Source organism: Tympanuchus pallidicinctus, unplaced genomic scaffold (genome assembly GCF_026119805.1).
Source record: "Tympanuchus pallidicinctus isolate F22 unplaced genomic scaffold, pur_lepc_1.0 scaffold31, whole genome shotgun sequence".
Classification (NCBI taxonomy): Eukaryota; Metazoa; Chordata; class Aves; order Galliformes; family Phasianidae; genus Tympanuchus; species Tympanuchus pallidicinctus.
Window position 1 is genome coordinate 7,049,296 of NW_026294749.1, and position 25,785 is coordinate 7,075,080.

Genomic DNA, 25,785 nt, shown 5'->3' on the forward strand with positions numbered 1-25,785 from the left:
AAATATTAGTGCATCCAAAGCATTTTGTCTTTTTATAAAATGTGATCCCAGACAGTCTGGCTTGGAATCAGATACAGCAGATGGGATTTTGTCTCTTTACTAAAGAAGATTTTCTCTTTCCAAGTTGTGGTATAAAAGAAGGAGAAAAGCTGCAGTAGAACTGCATTACGTAGAAAAATTTACCTACAGGCAGCACAAAGTATCTGTACCAGTTTGACTTTAAGAGTTGAAGTCAGGAAGGCTTCTTCTTAGGAGTAAAATTTCATGCATAAGTAAGTTTTTATAGGATTAGGGCTTTCTTGTCTCCCAGGACATCTCGGGTGACTTGCTCATAATTCTTTCAAAACGTGAACAAAGTGAGAAATCTGGTAAGGTCTAATTTGGTCTCTTTTGCCTGCTAACGAGACAGATTCCTGACTAACAGCCTCCAGTCTTTCTGTTTGTATCTTTCAAAACCCTTTGCAGCAGTGATTCATACTGGGTACAAGGACACCCACTTATGAGTCAGAACCAGCTAGAGAGTATCCCACTGTGAAGGTTGGCAGACGAGCTTCGCGTGTCGTCACTAGGAACTTAATGAAGCAGGAATCTGCTCACTTCTCCCCCAGCGAAAGAGCGAAGGGTGACTTTGAGCAAAAGGCTATAAATGGCTTAAAAGAACAACCAAACCCAGAAGGTGGAAAGCAACAGGAAACGGGAGATGAAAGATTATGTAACTGCATAACTTAATATGTGTGCTGAAAAACAAAAGTGAAAATCTTCCTTGTTGTTTTGATGACGTGGGAAGAAGTTGAAAGATGCACATGGCATGCATTTTTTTGGCATTTCTAATCACTCCCTCCGACCTCTTTCCTAATCAATCTGGAACCTTCGTTGGCTTAACTTCCGGTGCTTGCTTTTGCAGGTGAGAAGCAAAGACTGGGCTGTGATCGGTCAGGGTTTGATGCGGAGGAATCCGATGGTGCGGATGAAGATGAAAATGACAATGAAGATGACGATGAAGACAGCCAAGCTGAGTCAGTCCTATCCACAACCCCCTCGGTGACGGCCAGCCCCCAGCATCACCCCTCTCGACACGGCCTGCAGGATGCCACAAGCGCTGATGAGGACAGCAGACTGCCGGACTGCTTTGGTGGGATTCACACGGACTCCATGGATGGTCTCCCAAAAGCACTGCTCACCAAGATGACTGTCCTTAGCGCAGCGCAGTCAGTTAGCAGGACCTCCAGGTCACCAGCAGAGTTTACCCACCAGGAAGAAAACGAGGACAAAGCCCAGGAGAGAGGAGCTGGTCCCCACAGTGCGGGTACTGCATTGGTAGACTCTGCTCCTGCTTCTCCAGGTCGCCATATGTCTGTGGATTACCCCGATCCAGAAACAACTGTGGCCCACTCCTCGGTAGCAACCACAATCCTTACAAAGGTAGGAGTCCAGTTCTGGGGGTCAGAGTGTTATTTAAAGATCATGTTGGTGATTTTTCACAGGTCTAGCCCTTCATTCTTAGAGTTGTTGGCTCATGCTTCAAAAGAGTTGAAAAATAGCTGAAGCACAAATGTGTAGACTGTAGAGACAGCAGTGTTGTAGTGGCACTGGCACTACTTTTTAAAATTCTGTAATTCTGTCTGCATCGTTTCTGAAAGGATTAATTGTAATGCGGTCATTTCAGATGAAGTTTGGAGCTAGTAGAATGTATTGCAAATGAGATTGGATATTGCAGATATGTAGAATGAATGTATGGTGGGGGTCATGAAGTTTTCAGTGGAAAGTGATGTAATTCAGAAGTCACTTTACTCTGAAATACAACGTTGGAATCATTGGTAACTCCCAGGGAAGACTAATCTAGTCCCAAAGGTTTTTGCCTTATTGCTGTACAAAAAATTGGGCAGTTGCTTATCTCTCCCCAAATATGTTTGACAGTAAATTTAGAATGAGCACCATATGTTCAAGGAATCTAGGGATTGCCTTTGCAGAAAAACAATAGGGAGAGAGAAGCACAGATCTGAGACCTGAGTTCCCACTGCTCCCAGTTTTTCTCCAAATGAAGGAGCATTTTGATAGGAAAAGGATCATTTTTGCCCATCACTATTCTGGGCAGACAGACATGTGGAAAGGTGAAGTCAGTCGATGAGCAAGACTGCAGGTGTATTCAGTAACATTTGCAACCAGTGCTTGTAAAGCTACAGGGAGCCAGCAGGTGTTAAGCATTTTACAGTTCAGCAGTATTCTAATGGAGTTTAATGGGGACAGCATAAATCATATACTTCATTGACCCTAATGATATCTTTTGAAAGTTTTGAATTCTTACTGTGACCATGAGGGCAGTAAGGCTTCCCAGGGTAATGCCCAGAAAAATACGATGCAAAATATTGCAAAGTTTTAAGTAGGGGAGTAATTACCTCCCTGTCTGTGATGACTTCAGCAGAGGTGCATGCAGTTACAGAAAAATAAGCGGCAGGAAATGTTCAAAATCATAAGCAGCAGGTAAAGATTTGATGATAGTTCAAGTACTTAGTGACTTGTTCTTTGAAAATCTCCACTGCTGAATTGGTTTTTTAAAAGAGTTAGATAATGAACTGTTGGCAAGGAAAGCCAGTAAAAATTATTGCTGCGTTTCATTGTTTGACGTATCGTCATTCCTGCTTGTGAGAACTGTGAGTGCCGTGTGGCAAGTATGAGTTGGAGCAGTTTTGTAGCATGACAGGGAATAAGATGTAGTGGTCTCTGGTCGCTGCAGACATCTGTCACAAAAGGTAGGACCGTAATATTTGTGTTGTGTGTCCAGTTGTTATCCATAGATACCAAGAAGGCATTTGACTGATTTTACTCTCTTAATCAGACAGAACTACTGAAGGATCAAGAAAATATTCACACAGACAAAATCGTGAAAAGTTCTTAAATTTATATAACTCTAACAATTCTCCACATTAATATTAAAAAGGCATGTAAGTGATAAAAGGCAGTCATCCCATACCAGACTGCCTCCTTTCCCAGTCAGAGGAAGTGGTAGCTGTGGTTCTGATGTTTAATCTGCAGTCTGTTGCCATCATGCATGTTTGTGGATCCAACTTCTTGCCGTTGAGACAAGGGATTGAGAAAGTTTAGGAAGGCTGTATGTTCTTTCAAAGGTATCTGTACCAGCTTATGAAGATTTCTAGTGAAATGTCAGACACCATTTAGTCCTGAGAAAGACTTTCACTTCCTTCTGACACGTCTTCCCATGTAGAATAGATGACACTGCATGGTCAATAAATTCTGTTTACCTTTAACCAGTATGTTTCCTACTAGCTGTTTTCAAAAACTTTTGTTGGTAATTTGTTTTTGTGCCTCCTCCAGAGATTTTTTGAGAATTTGGTCAAAGCCACTGAATTACAGTTTAGGACTCTGTAAACCAAATAAAGTTGTGCTGTTCTTTCTGTATTACAGGCAGGCCTAAAATTAAAAATTGACTTCAACTGCAGTTTAAGATTTCTTGATTTGGGTGTTTTTAGGAAAGGAGTTGCTAGCCTTGGCCAGTAACAGAGTCTACATAAGAGGAAAAGAGAGTATATAATACAATTGTTTGTCCAGGTCTGTGCACCAAACCAAGGCAAGATGGGGCAGCTGTGGGATGTGGGTCTCACACCTCATTCCAGTGTCCATCCCTCACCTCAGCCTCAGTGGGTGCTGCAGTTATCATCCTTCTCTTGTCACCCATTTTCTGGGCTAGGGTAATAAATGGGCAAATGGATTGTGATGCTATCTCTGCCTTCCTGAGGCTGCAGTACCTCTGCTAAGTGAATCTGGTGTATCAGAAGTGCCAGCTTATTTAACATTTTTGCCTGAGGTGATTTTCACAATAAACAGCTCTCCAAAGCTGCCTTCCTCCTTTAGAAAAAACAGCCACGTACAGAGGATATTCAGCAATGTTTTTGAGTCCTGTGCTGAAGAGAAACGAGCAAGGATAATCATGAGAGGAAAATTCAATTAGTAGGAGAGGAAGGAGTTGGAAAAAGAAAGGAAGGAAATCAGTTCATTGTTCAAGCTGGGCAGCATTTACCGTGAACCAGTCTGTTGTTGTTTTCATCTAAAACGAAGTGTGAGGGGGTGGGCAGCACGCCAAGCAACCTCGAGATTCCATGTAACCTGGGGGCAGCAGCAGCCATCCTGTTAACACGTCCCTCTCGTTCTCTCCCAGAGCACGCCTTCTGCCACCTCTCCCTCCTCGCCCGCGGAGCAGAGCCTGCGCACCGCGACGGCATCGCCCTACACCGAAATCCAGGAGGAGAAGCTGCCTGGCGCCCCACTGCGCTCTGCCGAGCTGAGGCCGAGCCAGACTCACCTCTTCAGCCACCTTCCGCTGCATTCTCAGCAGCAGGCCAAGGCGCCCTACGGCATGGTGCCAGTAGGGGGGCTTCAAGTGGTCCCTGCCGGCCTGGCCACCTACTCCACCTTCGTGCCCATTCAAGCTGGCCCGGTGCAACTCACCATTCCCGCCGTCGGCGTCATCCACAGAACTACGAGCGGCCTCGGCGAGGTGGGGTGCACCGCCTCGGCTGCCGCCACGAATCCCATCGGGGTTGCCGAAGTGAACAGCGTGGTGCCATGTATTCCTATTGGCCAGATCAACGTGCCAGGCATCCAGGGTCTCAGCACACCCAGCTTGCAGCCTCTCCCACCCTTGGGCATGGAGACGGTGAACATCTTAGGCCTGACAAACACGAACATAGCCCCACAGATGCGCCCTCCTGGAATCACTCTGAATGCTGTGGGCCTCCAGGTCCTGACTGCCAGCGCTACCCCCCAGGGCAAGCCCAGCCCTCAGGCGCACATCCCGGGCCTGCAGATACTGAACATTGCCTTGCCCACCCTCATCCCCTCCATCAGCCCGGTCAGCGCGGATGGGCAAGGAGCCTCCGAACCACCAGCTTCAGGCGGCAAAGCTGGTGACGTCCAGCAAGAGCCAGCTCCTGCCAGCTTCCCCGACGTGGGCCACGCGGCCAGGGCTGCTTCTCCTCAGGTGGTTGCCGGTGGCCAGCGGTACAGCGTGAAGAGCCTTGCAGAGCCTGCCCCCACGAGCGACTATGAAAGACTCGATGGGCAGGGGAAAGGTGATGCTGAAAAGACTGACCTCGCCGACCACAGTAAGCCAAAGTGCGACGTCTCTTTGGTTCAGGTCAAAAGGGCTTCCCCGGTACAGCCCCGCTCAAAGGTGAATTCTGACGTTTTAACCAAGTCCCCGGTCCATCGAACTGTCTCTCCGGATAGACAGGTACACAGGCCAGCAGCATTGCCCCGGAGGCAAAATACGGTGCAGTTTAGTGATGGCAGCAGTGACGATGAGGATAGACTCATAATAGCAACCTAGTTTTTGTTTTCCATTGTGTTTATTTTTTTATAACACTTACAGGTTTCTTTGCAAACCTTCCTTTCCTTAAAGCACATTTTTCTGACACAAACCCATTACTAATCTTTGTGCAATCATGAACTCTTGACCAATAATTGTTGTTTCTTGTCAGCTCCAGCCATTTTTGTACATGTTGTATAGACGATTGTGCCTTTTTGGAGTTTTATGTTTAGAAACCTGTACAGATTGTTGAATATATATATATAAAATATATATATATAAAATATGTATATTAAACCCAGGTAGTTGCTTGTGTTTAGTAAGTAAACATCTTATGTCAGATAAATAAATGATTAAATTATATGTTGCACTGTTAAATGTAAATTTTTATGGCTGTGGGACAAAGTTTCTGTGTACAGATCTAGTATGTAAAACTCCATATTTATTGTATCCATATTAGTCTTGGAAAAGGGTCTGTCCATCTTTCTTGTGTAAGACGGTAGCTTTACACTTCAAAGAGAAATACAGTATCTGTGTTATGAAATATTACAGTAAAATTTTGTTTACTGACTTTATCATTGCTTACGTTGTACCTTCTTGATGCAAAGTTGGAGAAGTGCTCGACTCAGTCATTTTAGTGTCGTTCCCATTGCTTTCAGCTTGAAAGGATTTGGCGATGGCATATGCCCACGTGGTTTCACCTGCTGTAAGAGAAAGGGTACCTTCTGTAGGCTTTTGGAAAAAAAGCTTCCTCTGCAAAACATCTGGTGATGATGAAGCAGGGAGGGAATCCCTCAAGTTGTTTTTTTTTACAGTAAGCATCCACCAGCCCAATTTTTTTCCTCTTCATACCTTAAATTTGAAAGCTTCCCTGAGGGAAGAGGGTCAAGGTGACATATTTTTGTAATGTTGAACTATAAAGCCACTTTTTATTGAAATTAAAATATTGTTAAACAAGAAAGGAATAGTTCTATGTCTGTTTTTAATTGCAAAATCTGCCCAGCAGTTGATAAAGCAGGACAAAGTTAAAAAAAAAACAAAGTTAATTGACTTTGCCTCATTCATTCAGGATTTAAAAAAGAAAAGGAAACAGGTTTTACACATGCAATTCATGTGCCCTTATATTGACAGACTCGTGGGCATACAAGACATGGATGGATCCAAGAGTCCTGCAACTGAATGAAAATTGTGATTGCACACAGTGAATGCAGTTCAAGGGTGCCGTGAAAATTTTCATATGTTCAGCTACTTGAGGAAAGAAGCCTCACATGCTGTAAGGAAACCCACTTGTGAAAGTTTCGAGCTGACCTGTGATCTTCAAAGTGCTGTTTTTTATGCTGTGCCCTTCCATCACATTCTTGCAGTGATAAAAAGTTTATAAAACTGTTTTAACAAGCTAATTTCAGTCGAAAACTGTTAAGATGTCAATTTGAAGCGGGATTGCCTATATGAAAATAACCAGGATGAGGGCACACAAAGCAGCTGGAGGAAAAGGGTGGGAAGCAAAGCATCAGGAGCAAAGCTGAATGAGAGCTGAGCTGTGTAGTTCACAGACCAACTCCTGCATCCAGCTCAGAGAAGTAATTCACACCTTGTGCTGCTTGTATTCAGGAACGGCAATATTCAAGATCCCTTCGTAACCTTTCTTCATCTTCCGTACTGTACTTGCGTTGTACTCGTTGCATTATTCCATTAAGGTGTGTTGTGAATCTGTAGGCGATGTTGAGTGAGCTTTATTAACTTTCAGAGCACTTCAGGACCAGAAAATCCTTTATATTACTGTGATCATCTGCCAGTTTTACTAATCCAGCGATTAGAAACGCACATGCTAGAAACGAGAAATTGCTGTCGGGTCAGACGTGAACGTTGGTGACATTTCTGGTTGTGTGGAGCCTCCGCTGAGGGCTGAGCACCCAAACCACAAAGCCAAACTCTCAACTCACATTGAGTTAATGGGAGTTAAGAGTTCTCAGCGCTCCGCAGCATTGGACTCCAAAGTTGTGAGTGTCTCGTGTGCAGCCGCTGTGTGAAGTGTCGCTGTGCTTTTGTATGTTCTTTCTATAAGCGTGTGGTGGTGTCGATGTGTCTAACATCATTATCATTTATACCAAACGTGAAATTACCTCAACCAGCCCAAGTTAAAGAAAACCATTGCTGCATTACATATGATTTGAGAGCCTTGCTACTGGAACCAGGGGAAGGTTTGTTGTTAATCAACCCTATGCATTAGTTTTGATTTCTTCAAAGTGAGCATATACCAGAAAACTAGAGCTATGCTGATTAATTCGAGGCTATTTTCCTATAGTGTGACAAAAAGATAACTGGATCACACAGGTTTACAGCAATGTGAGCCTATCACCAACATTTTGATTGCTATTGCAAGGATTAGTATTTCTCTGAATTTTATCAGGAAGCATTAAGAAGTAGCTGTTCCACATGCCCTGAAGTTCTGATTCATAACCATTTAGAAACTCCAGAGATTTACCATTGACGTATCTTAAATATTTACTTAACTAGCAATTTTTCTGTGCTCTTGTTCTGAGAATTAATGCCAGGAAATGCTGTACTGGCACAGAGAAGCAATCACCAGTTTAACACAAAATTCATCCTGGTAAATCAGATCGTCTACATGTGTCTCTTTTCTGTTCCAGGTGTTTTGAAGACAACAAGGTCAAGAGATGGAAGTGGTATCTTGAAGAGTAGGAATGGCAAGGCAACAGATAATGTCATAATGAGGAAAGTTAGATGTCTGTCATTTGGTAAGTCAACAGCAGTAAAATAGAGGAAAAGGACCAGTAGATAGCGAGCAGTCACCACACTTCACCATGTAAAGCAGATGAAGTACTCATTTGAAGCAGGATCTCTGATATAGCTAACTTTGTTCAAGCGGAGTTGGGAGGACATCACACTTTTCTAGAAGATTTGCCACCCTGATGACTGTACTGTTTTCCTTCCCTTTAAAATGTTTCAAAATGAGTTTTCCTTGAGGTACTTCTATAGCACTGGGCAAAGGGGAAAAAAATCCTAGGAAAATGACTAGAGTAAAGAGAAGGTTACACTCCCTACCTCTCCTCTGTGAGTGCCTATCAGTTCCATTTTTATCATGCATGTAACCAGTATCTATTCTGTACACCTGCACACAGGTGTCCTGCATTTGCACAAACCTGGGAATGCTGCTAGCAGTTGTATTTTCAATCTGAGTTCTTTTTCTATTTTTAAATTGCATTTTCTTCCTTCAATTCAGTAGTAGTGCACTGTGGCAGTAATGCACAATTGCACTTCCCTTGCCACAGGGATCCCTCTGTTCAAGTTAGTAGCAAACATCACAGAGATTTGCCAGTTCAGGATTAGGACTGGCAGTCTTCGGATGGTGTAAATTATCACAGCTGAATTGGAGTAAATAGCATTGGGTTGTTTACTCAGGGATCAATTTTTAACGACTGTCAGACACCCTCTGGCAAATCCAGGACAGCTGTTCAAACATTAAAAGGCCAGGGTGAGTGTTTCTCCTCTGTGCACCCAGGCACAGTCTGGCATCTTCACACAACCTATTCCCATCAACAGGGTGCAAACAGGTGCTGGCTAAAGACTGGGCACAAGTACAGCTACAGTAAGGACATGACATGGTCAGCTTCTGTGAGAGGCATGCAGATGCTTCCCTGTTAAGTGCCAGGGGCCCTCCCTAGAAAAAGAATCGAGCGGTTGCCTGGAGCTCTCCTTTCAGCTTGGACTGCAGTTCATTTCTCATTGCAGGACGTGATGTTCGCTGGTAAGGTGGATATCAGATTTTGAAGACGGTTTGTTCCCTTGCAGTCCATGTGACAATATTGGTTTTAGGACAGGGACTCTATTAAAATAATGTGACTGTATTCTGTATTTGGGGTTCATAAGCTACGTCATGACCCACCTGTTCCTTCTTAGTACAAGACCTAAAACACCGGCAGCCGCTTCTCCTATAGTCAGCCTGAGACCTCTCTACCTGTAGCATTACAACCCTATGCCTGACAGGGGCATTTTGCATACATACAAATTGAAACACACATTGAATGTGCTTTATTTCAGACTGCATTCGTTGGCTGAACGCAGCCTGGGTCACCGCAAAAACAAACCTATACCTTAAAACAAAGACTTATTTTGCTTTACATTCAACTAAAAGTTTTGAATGGTTTCTTAATATAGCAATAAGAGATGTGTCTTGCCTGCAGTGTACTGACATGGACGTTAAACACAAAACAACTCTCACAATACTTTTTCCAGAAGCCCTCATTTTTGCAAGATAATCCTCACTGAAAGTTTTATCAACACTTCAGTTTAAACCCATGAAGAGCCCTCCAAAGATGCTCTTAGCATGGGGATGGTTTCCTCAAAATCAAAACCTAAAAAGACAGGTTTTGGTGTGACTGGCTTGCCAAAAGCCAGGGAAGCCAAATAATCTACAGTGAAGAGTGCTCGCTTGAGACAGCCTTCACCTGATTCATCTGCAGGGCCCCTACTTCTGTTGCATTTGAAAGTTCCTTCGAGACATCCCCTAGCAGGGGATCTTTACCTTGCTGTCAAGCTTTGTAAGATGAACATCAGGTGTCGGCCACCATAGACTAAGTGTTATGGCCAGTCTGTAGTTGTGAATGTTAAATTAGGAATACCTTAAAAAAGCATGTGGCAAGAACTGTCCTTCTGCACCTTGAGAAATTCTCCTTTGCCTAGTGTGGCTCTCCACACCTATGGATGGCCATCTTTAGTGATATATAAAATATTAGAGCCTCAGGTCACATAGAAACCATTAATGGCTTTTGTGTCAAGGGTCAGACTGCTGTCATAGACCTGCAATTGTTAGCATAACACTGGATTGCTAACTATTCTTGGCTGAGGATGAAAACAGGCTACTCTAAAATACTTCAGATTGTTTATTAGATAATCTTAAGTGGAATGGCCGTGGGTGGATGAGCAAACAGCAACAAGGATGTAACAGCATGTAATTATTTGATTTGATGTTCGTGTTTTGTTCCAGAAATGCTGAATCATAAAAAAGCCTTATGGCAAACATGTTGCTGGCGTTGTTTGCCCCTCCACTTCTGCCCTCCAGACAGACAGGACAACTCCACGTGTTAGGAGATGAATGGCGATTTGCAGGTACTCCATGCGAGACCAAAGGAAACCATGCTAGCTGAAAGATGAGCAGGCTTCACATTCCTCAGGTTCTGTCATGGAAAGAAAACTTGCCCTAAGATCAGTAAATTAGCCAGGCATGCTTAGTTTTCTTTGGTAATAGGAGGCTTCTTTTCCCTAAGAAGGTCAAATGTTAAGGCCTGTTTGGTTTTGTAGCTGTGTTCTCTTAGTGAATTTGAAATCCATTACCATGCACCAGGCATTGATGCTGGAAATAGGCCAGCTGAAGGCTGTTTGTGACTTCCAATATATCCACCATGTCCTCTTTTTGTTAAGTTAGGTGCTTAAGACATCCTCCTTGTGCTTTAGGAGTTCCACCACTAAGCCAACTGCAGGCATTTGTGAGCAAGTTTCTTCAGTGTCGACACCAAATACCTCCTGAAAAACAAAACCCAATTTAGCAGAGGTGCCAGTTGCACCCTATAGGTAGCATCTCTCTACTTTTGATTAAAGGATGTGCATGGCAGGGAGTGTCGCTGCTCACATCCACCCACCTGCCCAGGAGCACAGGGCTGCCGGGCACCCTACAGGCAGTGCTCCATGCTGAGGGCTGGGGATGACCAAGTCGCTGGGGTGCTTGGGCACAGGAAGGCAGCATCCTGTGTTTCAGCCCCGTTGGCCAATGCTAGGTGTGTCCTCAGTTTGGAAAAACAATCTAGAAGCCAAAACAGAAGCAAATGTTGAAACAGCGGCTCTTTGCGATGTAGATATTGATGTTTTCTTCTGGGCATCAGAGTTTGCTTTGCCAACAGATCCGGTGGGCGTTCAGAAACCATTTTTGACGCTTGGAGGTTTAAATCATGTTTCTTTGTTTACCCCCATCCTTATAATATCCTCTGACTCTCTCTTATTTACAGTGTTTCAGAGCAAGAGCTCCCACACCTAGTGCTGATGAATTCTGCTGGACTGGGTACCTGGCTTCCCTGTGGATATCCTGTTCTCCTGTGAATCACTGTTCCTACTCAATACATCCTCCAGCTCAGATCAAAGACACAGAATATATTAGGTATGAAGGCATCAGACAGCTCAAGCAGATTAGAAAAGGCACACGCAAAGAAATGCATCCCAGCTTCTCTCTTGTGTCCTGCTGAAAATGGGCACACGCAGAGCATTTGCAATATAGAAACAGCAGACACAGGAAAAAAAAGAAGAAAAAAAAAACCTCTTTGGAAATCATGTAGTTTAACCAGACCCTGCTACAAATTACCCTTTCTAAGTATTTGCGTTCTGTACTTTGTTCTTCCTTGCACTTGGGAACTCATTGGATGGAGGAGGACACCTGGGAGCGCCAGCAGAGAGCACAGCATCAGCACAGGCCTTGGTGGTGCTGGTCTCAGTGTTGAGCCTTGCCTGCAAACACACAATTAAAGGAACATGAAAGCACGTGGTCTGTGTCTTTCAAGTTTATGCGTTCCGTTGTGTTCTTGGTGGTTTTATTCAACAGTCCATTTAGTGATACGAACAACTGAGAAAATGCTGCACGGGTGAAATGCCAAAACTTGGGCACACCAGGTCAACACTGATTATCTTAATCACCCCTTCTCCCCTTGCAGTCTCTGAACACAGGTTTGGGCTAAGTCGGTTGAGTCTTCATTTCAGCAGTGTTTGATCTTGAAGTCTGCACAAATAATTATTCTTTTAAGATTCTGAACGTGGTTGCTGGTTTTTCTTTTTTTCAATAGAATTTTAAACTCACCTTTTAACGTGTGCCTTTTGATCCTTATTCTTTAAGAACAGGAGCTGTGTCTGATTTGGGACAGCAGACGATGTGTTTGGATAATGAGAGCCCATTTTTGTGGGAGTGCTGGACAATCTATTGTGATTTTTCAAGAAGCTGTTCCTCCAGTGAGTGCAAATAGCCCAATGGTGGACCAAAGGCTGCATCTGTCTTCCTCCAACTAAGTATCTTACTCCAGTCATCAATGCACCAGAAGTAGTGCCTGATCACATCACTTTACAGTGCTGGAGAGAAAGAGGGGCAATGGTTGGTCTTCCAGTAAAGCTGTCTGCATGATGGTGGTGCCAAACATGGGCAATTGAGCTGAAGCCAGCTTTGCCCGTATCCCTGTTGAGTACCTTTTGAGCTTCTGGTACCAACAAAAAAGGGATGGGATCTGGGATGATGGACTTTGATGCTTTGAGGAGGAGGTTGAATACTTCCAAAATGATTCATTTTCAGACCGTGACCTCGGTGCACTGGGGAGCAGTGTCCTTCTGCCTGCAGGGTGGCCAGGATTTCACTCATGGATCTCGAAAGGCTGAAGCAGGGAGGGTAGCCAAGCACAGAACGTGGCTATTTCTGGCACAATGGGGATTGCTGTTAATGACACAGGAAAGTGATTTTTTTATTTATTTTTTTTTTAAGCCTGGCATTGCTCCTTCAAGCAAATTAACGTCTGATACATTTGCATTTCTCCGTGTCATTAACCCAGATGCATACTGCAGGCCCTACAAGCTTGTGTCTGCTGGCAAGGCTAAATCCTGCTCTCTCACGTTCCTCACACACTGAGGGAATTTGGAATCTCTCGGTGTGAAGCTGACTTGCTATTTTGACTAATTGCTTCTGGTAACAGTTAATAGCGTTCTGCAAAGGCGCTTCATCTGCTGACAGCAGATTGATGTAAGGAAGGGACACAGTTCACGTTTCCAAAGGGAGCATCGGGAAACCCATTACCAGCTTCATTAATCTGTTAATAATAAAATTAAAGTACAAATAAAATGTGACAAATTGGGTTCTGTTGTGAAAGTCACTTTCACAGGAGGGTCTGAATAAAGGTCAAAACAGACTCTGATTTCTGCTGTGTTTTAATAGTAGAATCAGAGGAAAGCAGTGTAGAAACACTGTAATTAATCCAGCAGTACCATAATTGTCCCCAAATTATACAGAAAGAATTTGACAAGTGTTTTTTTTTTTTAATCTTGAGAGCATTTACAAAACCTGGGACGTGCTAATCCAATTTCACAGGAGGCTTCCAATAATGAAGGTACAGGAGATGATCAGATTTTCCTTGCCTGCATATCCATGGCTGCTCATCCAGTTGAAACTCAAGTTTACCTGGCACAGGGACGAAAGAGGGAGGAAGAGCCTCCCATGTGCTGCTGATCTCTCAGCAGCAGTCTCAGAGATGAGCCTGATATGATAGAGAGGCACTGGAACGGGCTGCCAGGGGAGGTGGTGGAATCATCATCCCTGAGGTGCTCAGGAACCGTGTGAATGTGGCAGTGAGGGACACAGTTAGTGGGCATGGTGGGAATGGGTTGGACTAGATGAGCTTACAGGTCTTAATGATTCCCATGTTCTATGATTCTGTGATCAGAAAGAGGCTCCATCAAAGAGGCTTCATCAATGGCACGTCTCTTTTCTGGTAAGACAAGGTTGGCTCGCTTAGGGACACAGCTGCAAGGAGCAGAGGGCTCCCTCCCTGCAATCTGGCAGAGCGTGGTCTGCTGTGGGCATCCGAACCCACAGCAGCTCCCGAGGGAGCCCAGGCAAGCAAACACAGAAATGCATTAACACGAGGTATTTGGAGGGAACGACTCATTAAGTCACGCAGGGTGACTGCATGCAAAACTGCTAGCTGTATTTTAAAAATCAGCAGGCTGTCCTTTCGGTTTATGTGAGTCAGGAGTCTGCACAGCCTTCTTCTCTGGTCATTGCAGAGAGCAGCACCGTGTGGAGTGAGCCATGTCTGCAAGGGGAGGAGGGGGCTGGCAGCAGGGAGGGCACACTTGTCACCTCATCCCTGAGAGAAGCAGTGGGAGGTGTGAACATCGTGGAGAGGATTTACCCCTGTTGATGGGCTGCAGCCTGCAAAAGGCAAGAAGCCTGGAAATCGGATCTGAGCTGTGCTCAGAGATCTGGAAATGAGTGGACTGTGTGACAGGCTATTAAGCACCAAGCACAATACAGGGAGGGAGACAGCAGGCTGCTCTTTCTTGGGTAAGCCCTGTAAGCACAGAGCTGTGGGAGGAAGGGGCTGGAGAGAGGCTCAGGCAGCCATGTTGCTTTGGCACAAAATGTTGTGATGCTCAGGAGCACCATCCTGACTCCAGCTGCTTGCTTTATACCTTCAGTTTCACATTTAATATTTACTGGCCATAAATGTCAGGTTAGCTCTCTGTTCCTTATTCTGGAGTTTGGAAGTGCTGCTACCCAGGAATGAGATTTCAACCTCTGTTGGTAGATTTGGGTAAACTTGGGGGCTGCTAAAGATCAGTGTTCTAGCTAAGCACTTACATGTGCACCTGGTGTGCCAATCTCATCTACAGAAACCATCACAAACCTTCCCATACAGCCTAAGTGGCTGCTGTCCCTTTCATGAGGCTTTTTTTTCTGCTCTCGTGGGCTTCTCACAGTCAAACAAAATAGTAAGAAAATAAATAAGGTTTCAGCAGTAAAACATTAACCAGCCCAAGGAAGAGTAGAGGGAAATTTAATACACCTGCTCATAGTTTGGAATACCAAACTATTATTGAAATGATTTAGAAGAGCCCAAATGAGGGTGGATCAGTTTGTTGTTGTTTTTCCAGGAGATGCTTAAGAGGTGACTAGCTCAGTCTTTGTATAAACTATATGAGAGTTTCAGAAAGGAAAGGGCTATTTCACTGAGCAAAGGAGCAAAATGCAGAAGCTGGAAGCTTGTTAGACATGTGTGTTGTTGTAAAGATAGAAGGCAAATGAGGATATGTAATCGACATGTGAACAGTTTCATGTGGGATGTTTGCCATTCCTTTCAGTCTTATGTCAATATTTGGATATTTTTCTCTATGGTTCAGGCAGTACTGTTGAGCTCAACAGAGAATTTACTGAATGTGACTTTTTTGGTCTGTATTAAACAAAAGACAGGAGAGAACCTGAATTGTCCCCACAGCTGAAAAATTGATGTTCACATGAATTTATGGGACCGGAGCTTCCTTTCTTAAGACCAGAGCTTATGGCTAGCTGTCTGCCCTCTGGGAAGGTTGGGTACCACCTAGAGGTGCATGTGTTGGGCATCAAGCTGTTACTGCTCTCAGGACACTCCACTTCTCAAAAACATCCCCGGCCGAGTATTTTCAACACACTTTTAAGGGGATATTTTGCATCCTAAAGCCCAAGCCTGAAACCTGCAATGAGTTATGTCACTGACACTCAACAAATGGTGTCACTGCAAGACTGGGGGATGGTCACCAAGTCGATCGCAAACCATAAAATCAGTGCATGTCAAGTCAAAGGGACAAGTCACTGCTGTTATGATCAAAACTCAGCAATGTGAGTAAGTTTATGAAGTTTCAAGGCCTCGAAGGGTCAGAACAAGTACAGGGGGGAAGATACTGCTGGGCCCTGTTGGACCTGGGCAGTCACTGGTGCTGCAGTCTCTTAACAAAATTATAATTCTAGATTATACCCTGATGCTGGAGGAGTAAGGGAAGATCTGTTGAAAATTAAAAATAACAAAATACAACAGCAAACAAACAGAAAAAAAATCAACGCCATGTTAAACTACTATTATTAGACTACTACCAGGGGGAGGCTGAGATCTGACACAACATCCTCTTTTTGCCCGGGCAGAGGATGATGTCCTCAGAGCCAGGAGTACAGCCTGTGGGTAGGAGGAAAGGTGGGATGATGTGGGGCAAGAAAAGCACAGGTTGGCAGGCCCATGCATTTCAGGCAAAAGTCCTCACATCTTCAGAGAAGTGGGACTTTCTGACCTTTCTCCTCTCTGAACACCAGGTTATACCAGAGGTACATGTATATTTACATACATGGGTCTCCACCACAACTGTCTCCCTCTAAGGAGAAAGAAGGCCAGGCAGGCCTCCAGATTACTGAGTGCTTTGGCAGCCCAATCTCTGGAAGAAACCTAAGGCTGGGATCCAACCACTAAGCCTTCATCAGGGCCATGAGACCATCCCTAATGGGATTCTCTCCCCTACATCCCTCCCTTCTCTTCTTACAGTTGCTTTAGCTGTGTCCCTTTGCTCCCGATGCTTCTTCATTCATGTCTTCTCTAAGTAAGCCTGTGCTTATGACATTAAATACATTTGCTGTGTGTTGGTATCAAGCAATTGCTTTTAAATGATTATCTTCCCCTTTCTGTTATTACCCCTCTATTTCCTCTGCTACTTTTCTTGGTGAGTTATGTGAGGAAGAAATTACTGCTATTTTGTCTGGAGGTTTCCCTGAGGAACCTTGTCAAAACGAACAGTCCTTTTACTAAGCTTTTCCATAAAGATTGAGCAAAAATAAAACAAAATAATTAAATAGCTCCTGAAAGAATTCAGTGTCTAAAACCCTGGGGGGAAATAATGGCTCCATCTACGCTGTTTTGAAAGCCTTTATTGTAGCTCAGCATTTATGTTCTGCATAGGGTCTTTCAGTGTCATCATCATCTCCATGAGATCTGAGTACTTTCCAGGCATGCAGTTAAGTGACGTGACTAACAGGTGTCGTGTGTTCATTCTCGTATCCTCTTCCCAAAGGGAGAAACCAATGTGCTTGGAAGCCTTGTTTTGGAAGTATATTGCTTTTATTTGAGGCATATTTTATTTTTGCTTTTAGTGTACTTGTTATCATCTGTTTCTGTTGAAGGAGTTTAGTATCACTCCAGGAACAAACGTGCCTCCTAGCTGCCCATTCTCTTGAGAGCTTTGTTCTTCAATACAAGATCAAGCAGAAGAAAAGAATATTTGGAAACTTTTTCTGAAGTTAGAAACAAGAGGCTGCTGAATACATAATCTGTTCCTGCAAACCAGTAGGACAAATAGTGTCTTGGCTCTCTCCGGTGTGCAGAAATATCCTTCATCCGGGCAAAGTCATGGTTGCCACAGCCCCAGGCTTGTTGTGGCAGGGGAACCTTGAACTCCCTTTCTCTTTTCCTTTCAAAGTGCATGAGGATTCCTATGCTTTGGAATTTGCCCTTCTCATTGGATGAAATGCTCCCAAATTGTTTAGTTTTCTGGCTCGTCTGTATCCCTGCTACTTCTCCGAGAGCAAGAATTAATGTGTTTGGTCCTGCAAGACATTGATCTTGCTGGCACCGGTTCAGCAAACCACTTACGCAAGTGTTTAAATTTTAACCAGGCAGAGAAGCTGAGCCACAAAGGTTAATGGGGCTGCAGCAGGGACCGCGGTGGGATCATCTTCCCTGACCCACAGCCTGACCTGCCAACATCCCAGTGATGCCATAAGTTGAGGGTGACCTCAGCACGTTTGTTTGTCCTGGAGTCAAATGAGTATATAGAGACTTCTATGACTCCACCTTAGCTGTCCTGGCCCATAAGTTGACATCTACACAGAGGAATTACTGGGAAAAAGCAGATATGGATGGGATTGGCTCCAAGATTTTGTCCAACGGCAGCTGGTTATGAAACCCTTGAGGGATCTTTGACGTGGACACCCTCCAGGGAGTGCACCCTCCTAGCTGACATGCTACATTTTCTGAGGTTTTCTCGCCTCCTGAAGGGGTTACGTGGCACAACAATGGGAGGCTGGCACCATATTTTGGGTATTCAATTTTCTGCAGGCCTGGACTTCAGCAGTTTCCTCCAGCCCCGTACTATAATGGTGAAAGAAGAAGCCAGCACTATGCCTGCAGCACAGATAGGACCTCGTGCACATTCTTTGTTCTGTACAGAAACAACAACAAAATTCATCTTAAGCGTGATCACTCATAAGCCTTCTGAGGCAGCCAAAATTGACCCATTCTTTTTTTGAGCAAGCGGGTGGAGGGGAAACAAGTTCCAGTGGTCTCAATTACTCCGTTCGGTAGAAAAAGAATTTTCATGTAATGACCTCAGCAGGGAGTGAGCAGCTCCTTTTGTGTATTAAATTAAAATCTCTGGGGGAACATTAGGCCTTGTAATTTGTATTTCTCAGATGCAATTTAAGTCTTTCATCAAAAAACCTCATAATGACTGAGCTCTGTTCTACCTGGTAGATTCATTTTCATCTGAAGGATGAAAATATCCAGCAACATCCTAACAAATTCCATGGGGAGAACAATGTAATGATAAAAATAATCTGATGTGGGCATGAGTTCACAAATGCAAGCACATGCCTTATGGATCACCAAAAAGGAAAAGGCTGTCTAAAACATCTTCTTTATATTAAGAAAGAGGCAGGGAAAAACTCCCTAGCCTGCTCATTAAGGGTGAAGTACACAAGCAGTTTCCGAAGAACTGAGGCCCCAAATGATGCATCTTCATATCTAACTTAGAAAAAAAAATCTTATATGCTAGGATGACTGCTTGCATAAATGCCATCTTTTAATGCTGCATTAAATTGACTGAGGAAAGGGGAGATCTCCCTGAGTAACAACTTTCACATACAGGTAGCTGCAGAGAAGAGGGTTGTGCTAATAACTGATGTCAGATCAGACCTCATGCTTTGAGGAGCATGTGTGCTATGCCTGAAGTTGTAGGGCTTTTCTAAGAATTGCCTGTGAGTGTAGGAGAGAAGCAAGTGTCAAGATTCTTCCTTCAGCTGCATCCTGGCTGTTAGCATCAATAGAAATGGACTTCAGACAGAGGGGTTTTCTGGTGGGAAAAGCATTCCTTCCCCTCCAGCTGGAAACCTTATCTAACCTCACTGTTTATCAAAGCACAGTCATGAAGGCATGCTTCCACAGTGATTCATCTTCTGGGGAGAAGCAGAGCCTTTGGCAGGACACATGGTAATACCTCCTCAGGGGACAGGTATACCTGGGCAGCCATGGCCTGAAGGCAAGCTGCAAGCTGATCACCCAGGTCAGGAAGGAGGAAAAAGGGAGAGAGAGTGAGATGGAACAACACGAGGGAACACAACACAATTTTTAAAAGCACCAGTCAAAATAATAGATTCGGTCTTTGTGTTATGTTGTGGTTCAAGTGACTTTAAACATCTGGCAATCTCAAAGAAAGAAAGATGATCCAGTATATCCATGGCTTTGTCTACAATCATTTCCATTACAAATTTCAGTACAAAATCTGCTTTGGAACAGGTTTGTCACTTGTTCTTGAAATATTTTCCATCAGAACCCTCAGTTTTTGTGCTCGCTCTGCTACTACATCAACCAGAAAAAGAAGACCCAAGAAGGCAAAGCCCTGTTATCAATATAGGCAGGTTGGTAACAATGGACAAGGAGAAGGTTGAGGTACTGAACAACTTTAAGAAGTTGTGTTCACTGTAGCTACTCTTCACAGACCCCTCAAGTAGATGAGTTAGAAGGTGAGTCCTGGGGGAGCAATGTCCCTCCCATTGAAAAGGAAGATCAACTTCACAACCACCTGAGAGTCTGTGGGTCCCAGTGAGATGCATCTCAGAGTCCTGAGGGAATTCACTGACGTAGTCATCAAGCTGCTCTCGATTGTATTTGAAGTCACAGTGTTCAGGTGATGATCTAGCTGTAGATGTCCCTGTTCGTTGCAGAGGAGTTGGACTAGATGGCCTTTAAGGATCTCTTCCAACGGTGCATAACTGTGTTATGCTGGTGTTTCTGGTGATGACTTGCTGTGCCTGTGCTACCATGGTACCAGCAATATCTCCTTGTAATCTCTGTCCTTCATAGCTCTGTCAGGAAAAACAAACAACAGAAGCCTGAATTTCTGTTTGTCATAAATCACTATGACTGCACTCTGTCTCAGTCCCATTTCTTACTAACCAGATCCTAGGAAACTTACCAGCAAGTCTGTACTTGACACCACGCTGAGTGGTGCAGTTGATAGGACAGAAGGAAGGGATGCCATCCAAAGATGAGGTTTAACAAGGCCAAGTGCAAGGTGTTGCACTTGGGTTGGGGCAATCCCAGATATGCATACAGACTGGGAGAACTCCTTGAGAGCAGCCCAGCTGGTGCACTAGAAAAGTTACCCAAGTGACTGCAGTTGTAGCTACAGCCTGCAGTTCCAGGTTAATCTGCTGAGATGTTAGACTGGTAAAAGCCAACAAATACCAAAGAGCAACAACAACAAATAGAACACAGAATTGTATCTCTGCTAGAAGCCGTCTCCAGAGATAAACCCAAACCAAGAAGACCAAGCTAACATAGGCATGGCCCAAGCTATGTGATTAAGCCTTTAAAGACAGAACATCCATTGCCATCATCTGTTCCTAAGCTCCTCAGGGGTAACAGAGCAAGTGAAACCATTGGCCTCACCAACTCCTGCCAAGTCATTTGTCCCCACAGAGCAGTCTGTTAGCCCCAGACATGCCCTGAGGCAGGGAATGCACCAGCCCCCTATAACTCAGTGCAGGCCAGCTGAAGCCACCAGAAAAAGAGATGTATTCCTGCCAAGCTTCTTCTACTGCTAATAAATTCTTATTTTCCTCACTGCAAGGGATATATGCCATTTCCTTCTGCCTTCTTTTTAACCATGGATACCTGAATGCTGAGTTTCTACAAAGCGGAGCCAGTGAGCAGGCTGTTCCTGTTGCAGTTCTCACCATCTTGCAGGAAGGAAGCACCAAACCCCAAACCAAGGAGGAGATAAACAGGCAGAGAAAAAGGCCAGCGTGTTATATTGGAATTCCTTGTAAGCAAGAATATTAAAAGGATGAAAATCAATTCATAATGAATTCAGGAGGTTCTCTCTACATATTTTAACTGCTTTATCTCACTGAGGAGGCACTCCAGCCTCACTAATGTACTTTGTTACACAAGCAGAGCACTCTGGCATTGATTTTTCTTTGTAGAGGATTATGAATCAACGTGATTTAAGCAACTGAGAGTAATGGTCAGCCCTGAAAATTGAGCCAAGCACAGGAAATTTCTGGAGAGAAGCAGCTTCTTTGTATCAGTGCTTTTAATTACATTTGAAGACATGTACTGTCCATTAATATTTGACCTTTAATCATGTTTTTAAGAGGTGGCTCTATTGAAAACCAGTTATATCACGACAATGCGTGCAGAAGCTTAAACCAAACCATTTTTTTTCTTCTTCAGCACTTTCAGGAACAAGTGTCTGAATTAAAAAGCAAATGACTGCGGCCCTGTCTCTCATCTGGAGGCATAAAAAGGATGTGATTGCACAGGAGTGCATGTGAGGTGCAGCAACCACAGGATTCTGGAGAGTCCCAGAGCAGCCCAGAGCTGGCAGCCCTGCAAAGCTACCTCTTTCCTATCAGCAGGACTGAGAAAAGCTGCTCCAAGGCATCCAGCACCTTCCTGTTGTGCAATACTTCTTAGGCAAGAGCAGGGAGGAAACCTCCCTCTGCAGATCCCCAAGAGCATAAATACAATCCGTAGCGATGGTGTAAGTATTTAGGGCTGGAAACACAAACAACATTGCTCGGGCTTACACTTCCCGCTGTGGCGATCAGTAGTTATTTGCTATCTGTGACGGATGCCAAAGGCAGTGACCTTCAGAGCAGAGCTGGACAGGGTCCTCTCAGGGGTGACAGAGGCTGCAGATCTCCCTCCAGGACTCCCCTACCTGCCCCAAGCTGAGAAGACCCAAAGGTTCTCCTCTGATTATCTCCCCTTCCCTCCCTTGAAGCTTCCCAGTCTCCTTGCTGTCCAGATGTGCTGATACAATCCAGCAGGCTTTGCATAACTTCCCTCTTGAAAAAAATAAAATAAAATAAGAAAAGTGCTGTAGTAGCAGTTCCTATGGAAATTTATTATGTTAATAACATCCTCTGAAGTTCTCAAAACCAAACTAACAGCTGTTCAGAGACCAGTTGTTTCCTCTGAATTCATTGAGTTTCTGGGTGAACATGGACACTTGGGATATAAATTTGAACACTGCTAAAACAGATGCTCAGAAAACATCCAAGCCAGAAACAGTATTCTGATAAAGCTGAAAGCTGAATTTAGCAGTTGGGTCCCTGTTTTCTCTTCCCTCTGAACAGGAGGGAAAGGCTTACTGGTTTATTGCTGTGCTATTAATGGCAGCAATTAGCTTTACATGTGATGTTGGGAAACTTTCTGTGTTAGATATAGGGTCAGCCTGCAGGGGTAAGGCAGAGCTCACATTAAGAAGTCTCAGCATCACGTTCTGTCCTGTGCTTTCTGCCTGGCATCTGTGGATGTCACTGCATTGCTGCTGGCTTACCCCACTGTGAAGGTAAAGGAAGCCTTCCCAGTATGAGGGATGACCACAAGGCTATGGTGTAGCCCATAAGAACCTTCCATGGTGGAAACTGAGGATCATAATGAAATTACCATGGTGCAGATTTGAAATGAACTCAAGGCAATATTTTCTTCACACAGAACACAACTGAACCATAGGAATTTACCATGAAAATCTATGAGCACTAAAACCTTTCTGTTCAAAAACTAGATAACTTTTAGAAATAAAAACACACGGAAGACCACTCCATGACAAGTAACACGAGCCACAATGGGATGAGCAAGGGAACTGAATGGATGCACATGCGGATGCAGTGTATACCTGGACCTTGGGAAAGAGGGAGCAAGGGGAGCTGATCCTCTTAGGCAGGAATGGGTCCAAAATCTGATGTGTCTTTTGGTTCTCAGCTGTCCTGACTGCTGGCCAACACAAACCCTCTGGGATGCCACTGAGGAGATCATGGTATAGCCATGATCAAGCCCTTCTTTTTTTTTTTTTTTTTTTTTTTTTAATACAAACTACTCAGGATGGCATTTACTACACTTCATTTATGTGAATTTGGTAAAGCGGCCGTAGCAGAATTTTTTTCATACACAGACATCCCCAGGCATTAATCAGTCTATTTCCCTTCCTGCTTAGAAAAAAAAGAAAGCATGCTGCCTTAGGACCTCCTGGTGCATATTTTTCCATCTTATATTTGGTCTTAATTTTCTATTAGACAAGTCACTGGGCAGCATGACTTATACAGACAGACCGTTTCCTTCACAGTGCTTGTCCAGATGCAACTCATTTTCCTATCTATCATGTGTGATGTTTCATTAAACCCCAAACATGGTCCTACAGCAGATCTGCAAAATAATTGCCATAGATCTGTGCCACCTTTCTTTATAGGTTTGCAAATGAATGTGAGAAGTGGTTATTGCTTTTGCTCACATAGAAAGCCACTGTGAGAGAGCATAATCTGTTCAGAAACTGCATCCCTGGCAGTTTTATTTATAGAAAGAAAATGGACAATCATTCTAGGCTGCACAGGGAAATACTGGTGCCTTTTCAAGTCTGGCAGGGGTATCTTTGCAGAGGGGTGTGGGATGAGCTGTGGCAATGACACTGCTCCTCACTTGGTTTTGAATATAGCAACTGTGAAAGATGGGCGGAAAGGACTTTTGCAATTCAAATATGCTTAAGCCATCTTTCTTGAGAGAAAAACTGGAGTATATCCTTAACTTTAAAGGCAGCGTTAATGCCTTTAAGGCTAACTATAGCCTCATATGAATTTAAGCAAAAAAGCGTAGTCCCTGCTTTTCCTCCAGACATGGGTTTGAAGATGAACTACAGAAGGAAGCGTATTGATCTGTCTGTGCAAAGACCTGAGCCCAGAAGGATAAGTATGGACAATTAATCCCCTGCAACAGTGTAAAATGCTTTGAAAGAGTCCCTTCCGTTCCTCCTGCTTCACGTACTGACAACAGCAGAAGCCAGGCAGACAGTGGGATCTGGCAGTGCTACCTGTCTTTGGGAGGAAACACTGGCTGAAGTCAACTGAACCTCCTCATGGATGTGCCATTAGGTGGGTAGCATCCTTCAGTGCCTCAGAATGACATGAGCAGGATTAGGGCCTATGAGAGGCACCAGCACACAGCCCTCAAGTTGGGCTTTGTAGGAGGTTCTGCATTCCCCCCACACCTATGTCCTCAACGTATTTTACCTTATTCATGTAACTAACTTCACATCCATTTTCTCCCCAGAGTTCTCGACAGTTCTTTCATTTTCCTCCTTGTCCCATCCACAGCCCAGCTATATCTGGCCCCAGTTAGCAGCTATAATCTTCTTTTTTTTTTCCATGTTTCTTTTCTTCCTCTTTTGGAGCTGCATAATCCCTTGGATCTGGAGGCTGTGGTGAAAGGTGAAGAAGTTAGAATAAGGGCAAAGAAGTTGGAGATATTCCTTAGATTTATCATAAAAGTTTAAGTTTAGCCCTGAAAATCTTTCATATCTGAAGTCTAGCACCCTCACCAAGCAGCAGCTTGCACCACAACTGCTCAGGCTGTCGTAGCCCAATGGGAGGAAGAAGCTGGCCCAAAGCAGTGAATGAGCCAGCTCACCAGAAAAGCTGATGGAGATAAACAAGAGGTGATTTGGTGAGACTGGGAGTCACGAAGAGAAGGAACGGGTTATTTCTAAAAGATTAAAAGGTCAAAGGCCACAACGTGGAGAAGTCAGTCCAAACCCAACCCAAGCTGTTAGCGTGGAATCATCTGAAAAACAAATCCAAGGGCCAATCCTTCAGCTTGTTCAGTTCTCCCCACCACCTTCTGGGCACACCTTGATTCAGGGATGAACTCTTGTGATGGCACCATCTGATGTCCCTCTGCCCATGACACAGTGACAGCTGCCCCTCTTTGTCCAAGGTTTGCTTCCCCATTGGATATAAGTATGTGATAACAAGTAGACGCGAGGAAGAAGCCCAAGGGCAAATTCTTCCTCCTCTGACAAAAAACAAACAAGGCACTGTCATTTCTCTCAGGTGGTTAAAGTGGGGAAGAAAACAGCACATCTTCCAGGACAGCACCTGTCTGACAGGATAGTACAATGACAGAATATCTCAGGTTGGAAGGGACCCGTAAGGATCACCAAGTTCAACTCCTAGCTCCACACAGGACAACTCAAAACCCAACCCCTACACCTCAGAGCGTTGGCCAAACACTCCTTGACCTTCATCAGCCTGGGGCCGTGACCACTGCCCTGGGGAGCCTGTTCCAGGGCCTGCCCACTCTCTGGTGAAGAATCTTTTCCTAACCCCCACCCTCCCCTCCATGTCCCCCCTGACAGTCCCCTCAGGCACTGTCACTGTCACACAGCGCAGAGCTCAGCGCTGCCCTCTGCTCCCTGTGAGGAGCTGCAGCCTCCATCAGGCCTCCCTTCCATTCCCCAATCATTACACTGCCCTTCCTCACAGTCAAGGATGGAGAACAGCTCTGCGCTATCTACAGGCTTTCTCTGTTCCGCAGCTTGATTTCAGGTGTTGCTCCTGTACCATGATTTTAACACAGACCAGGTTCCAAAATAAATAGCAGCGCAGGAAAGAAAAAAGGCATCCACTCACATTCATGACCTACCAGGCTGCCTATTTGACTTCTCCAACACTTCATCCTGAAAGTCAGCATCTTTGTTACCTCTTCTTACAGACACCAGTGCTTTTCAGCAAGCCCGAAGCAAAGCAGCTGATGTTACTCTTGGTGTTTAGGGACCTGTGCTGCAGTTTG

General features: G+C 44.4%; 1 protein-coding gene across 5 annotated transcripts in view; it reads left to right on the plus strand.

The window, feature by feature from the left end:
- HIVEP1 (HIVEP zinc finger 1) overlaps positions 1 to 5,898 on the plus strand; it is a 110,057-nt gene extending 104,159 nt beyond the window's left edge. For all 5 annotated transcript variants that reach the window (XM_052697741.1, XM_052697740.1, XM_052697743.1 and 2 more), the window contains 2 exons: positions 905 to 1,422; positions 4,175 to 5,898. In XM_052697741.1, coding sequence (XP_052553701.1) covers positions 905 to 1,422; positions 4,175 to 5,344 — 1,688 coding nt within the window. In that variant the 3' untranslated portion in view covers positions 5,345 to 5,898. The remainder of the gene's footprint in view (positions 1 to 904; positions 1,423 to 4,174) is intronic.
- The last annotated feature ends 19,887 nt before the right edge of the window (positions 5,899 to 25,785 follow it).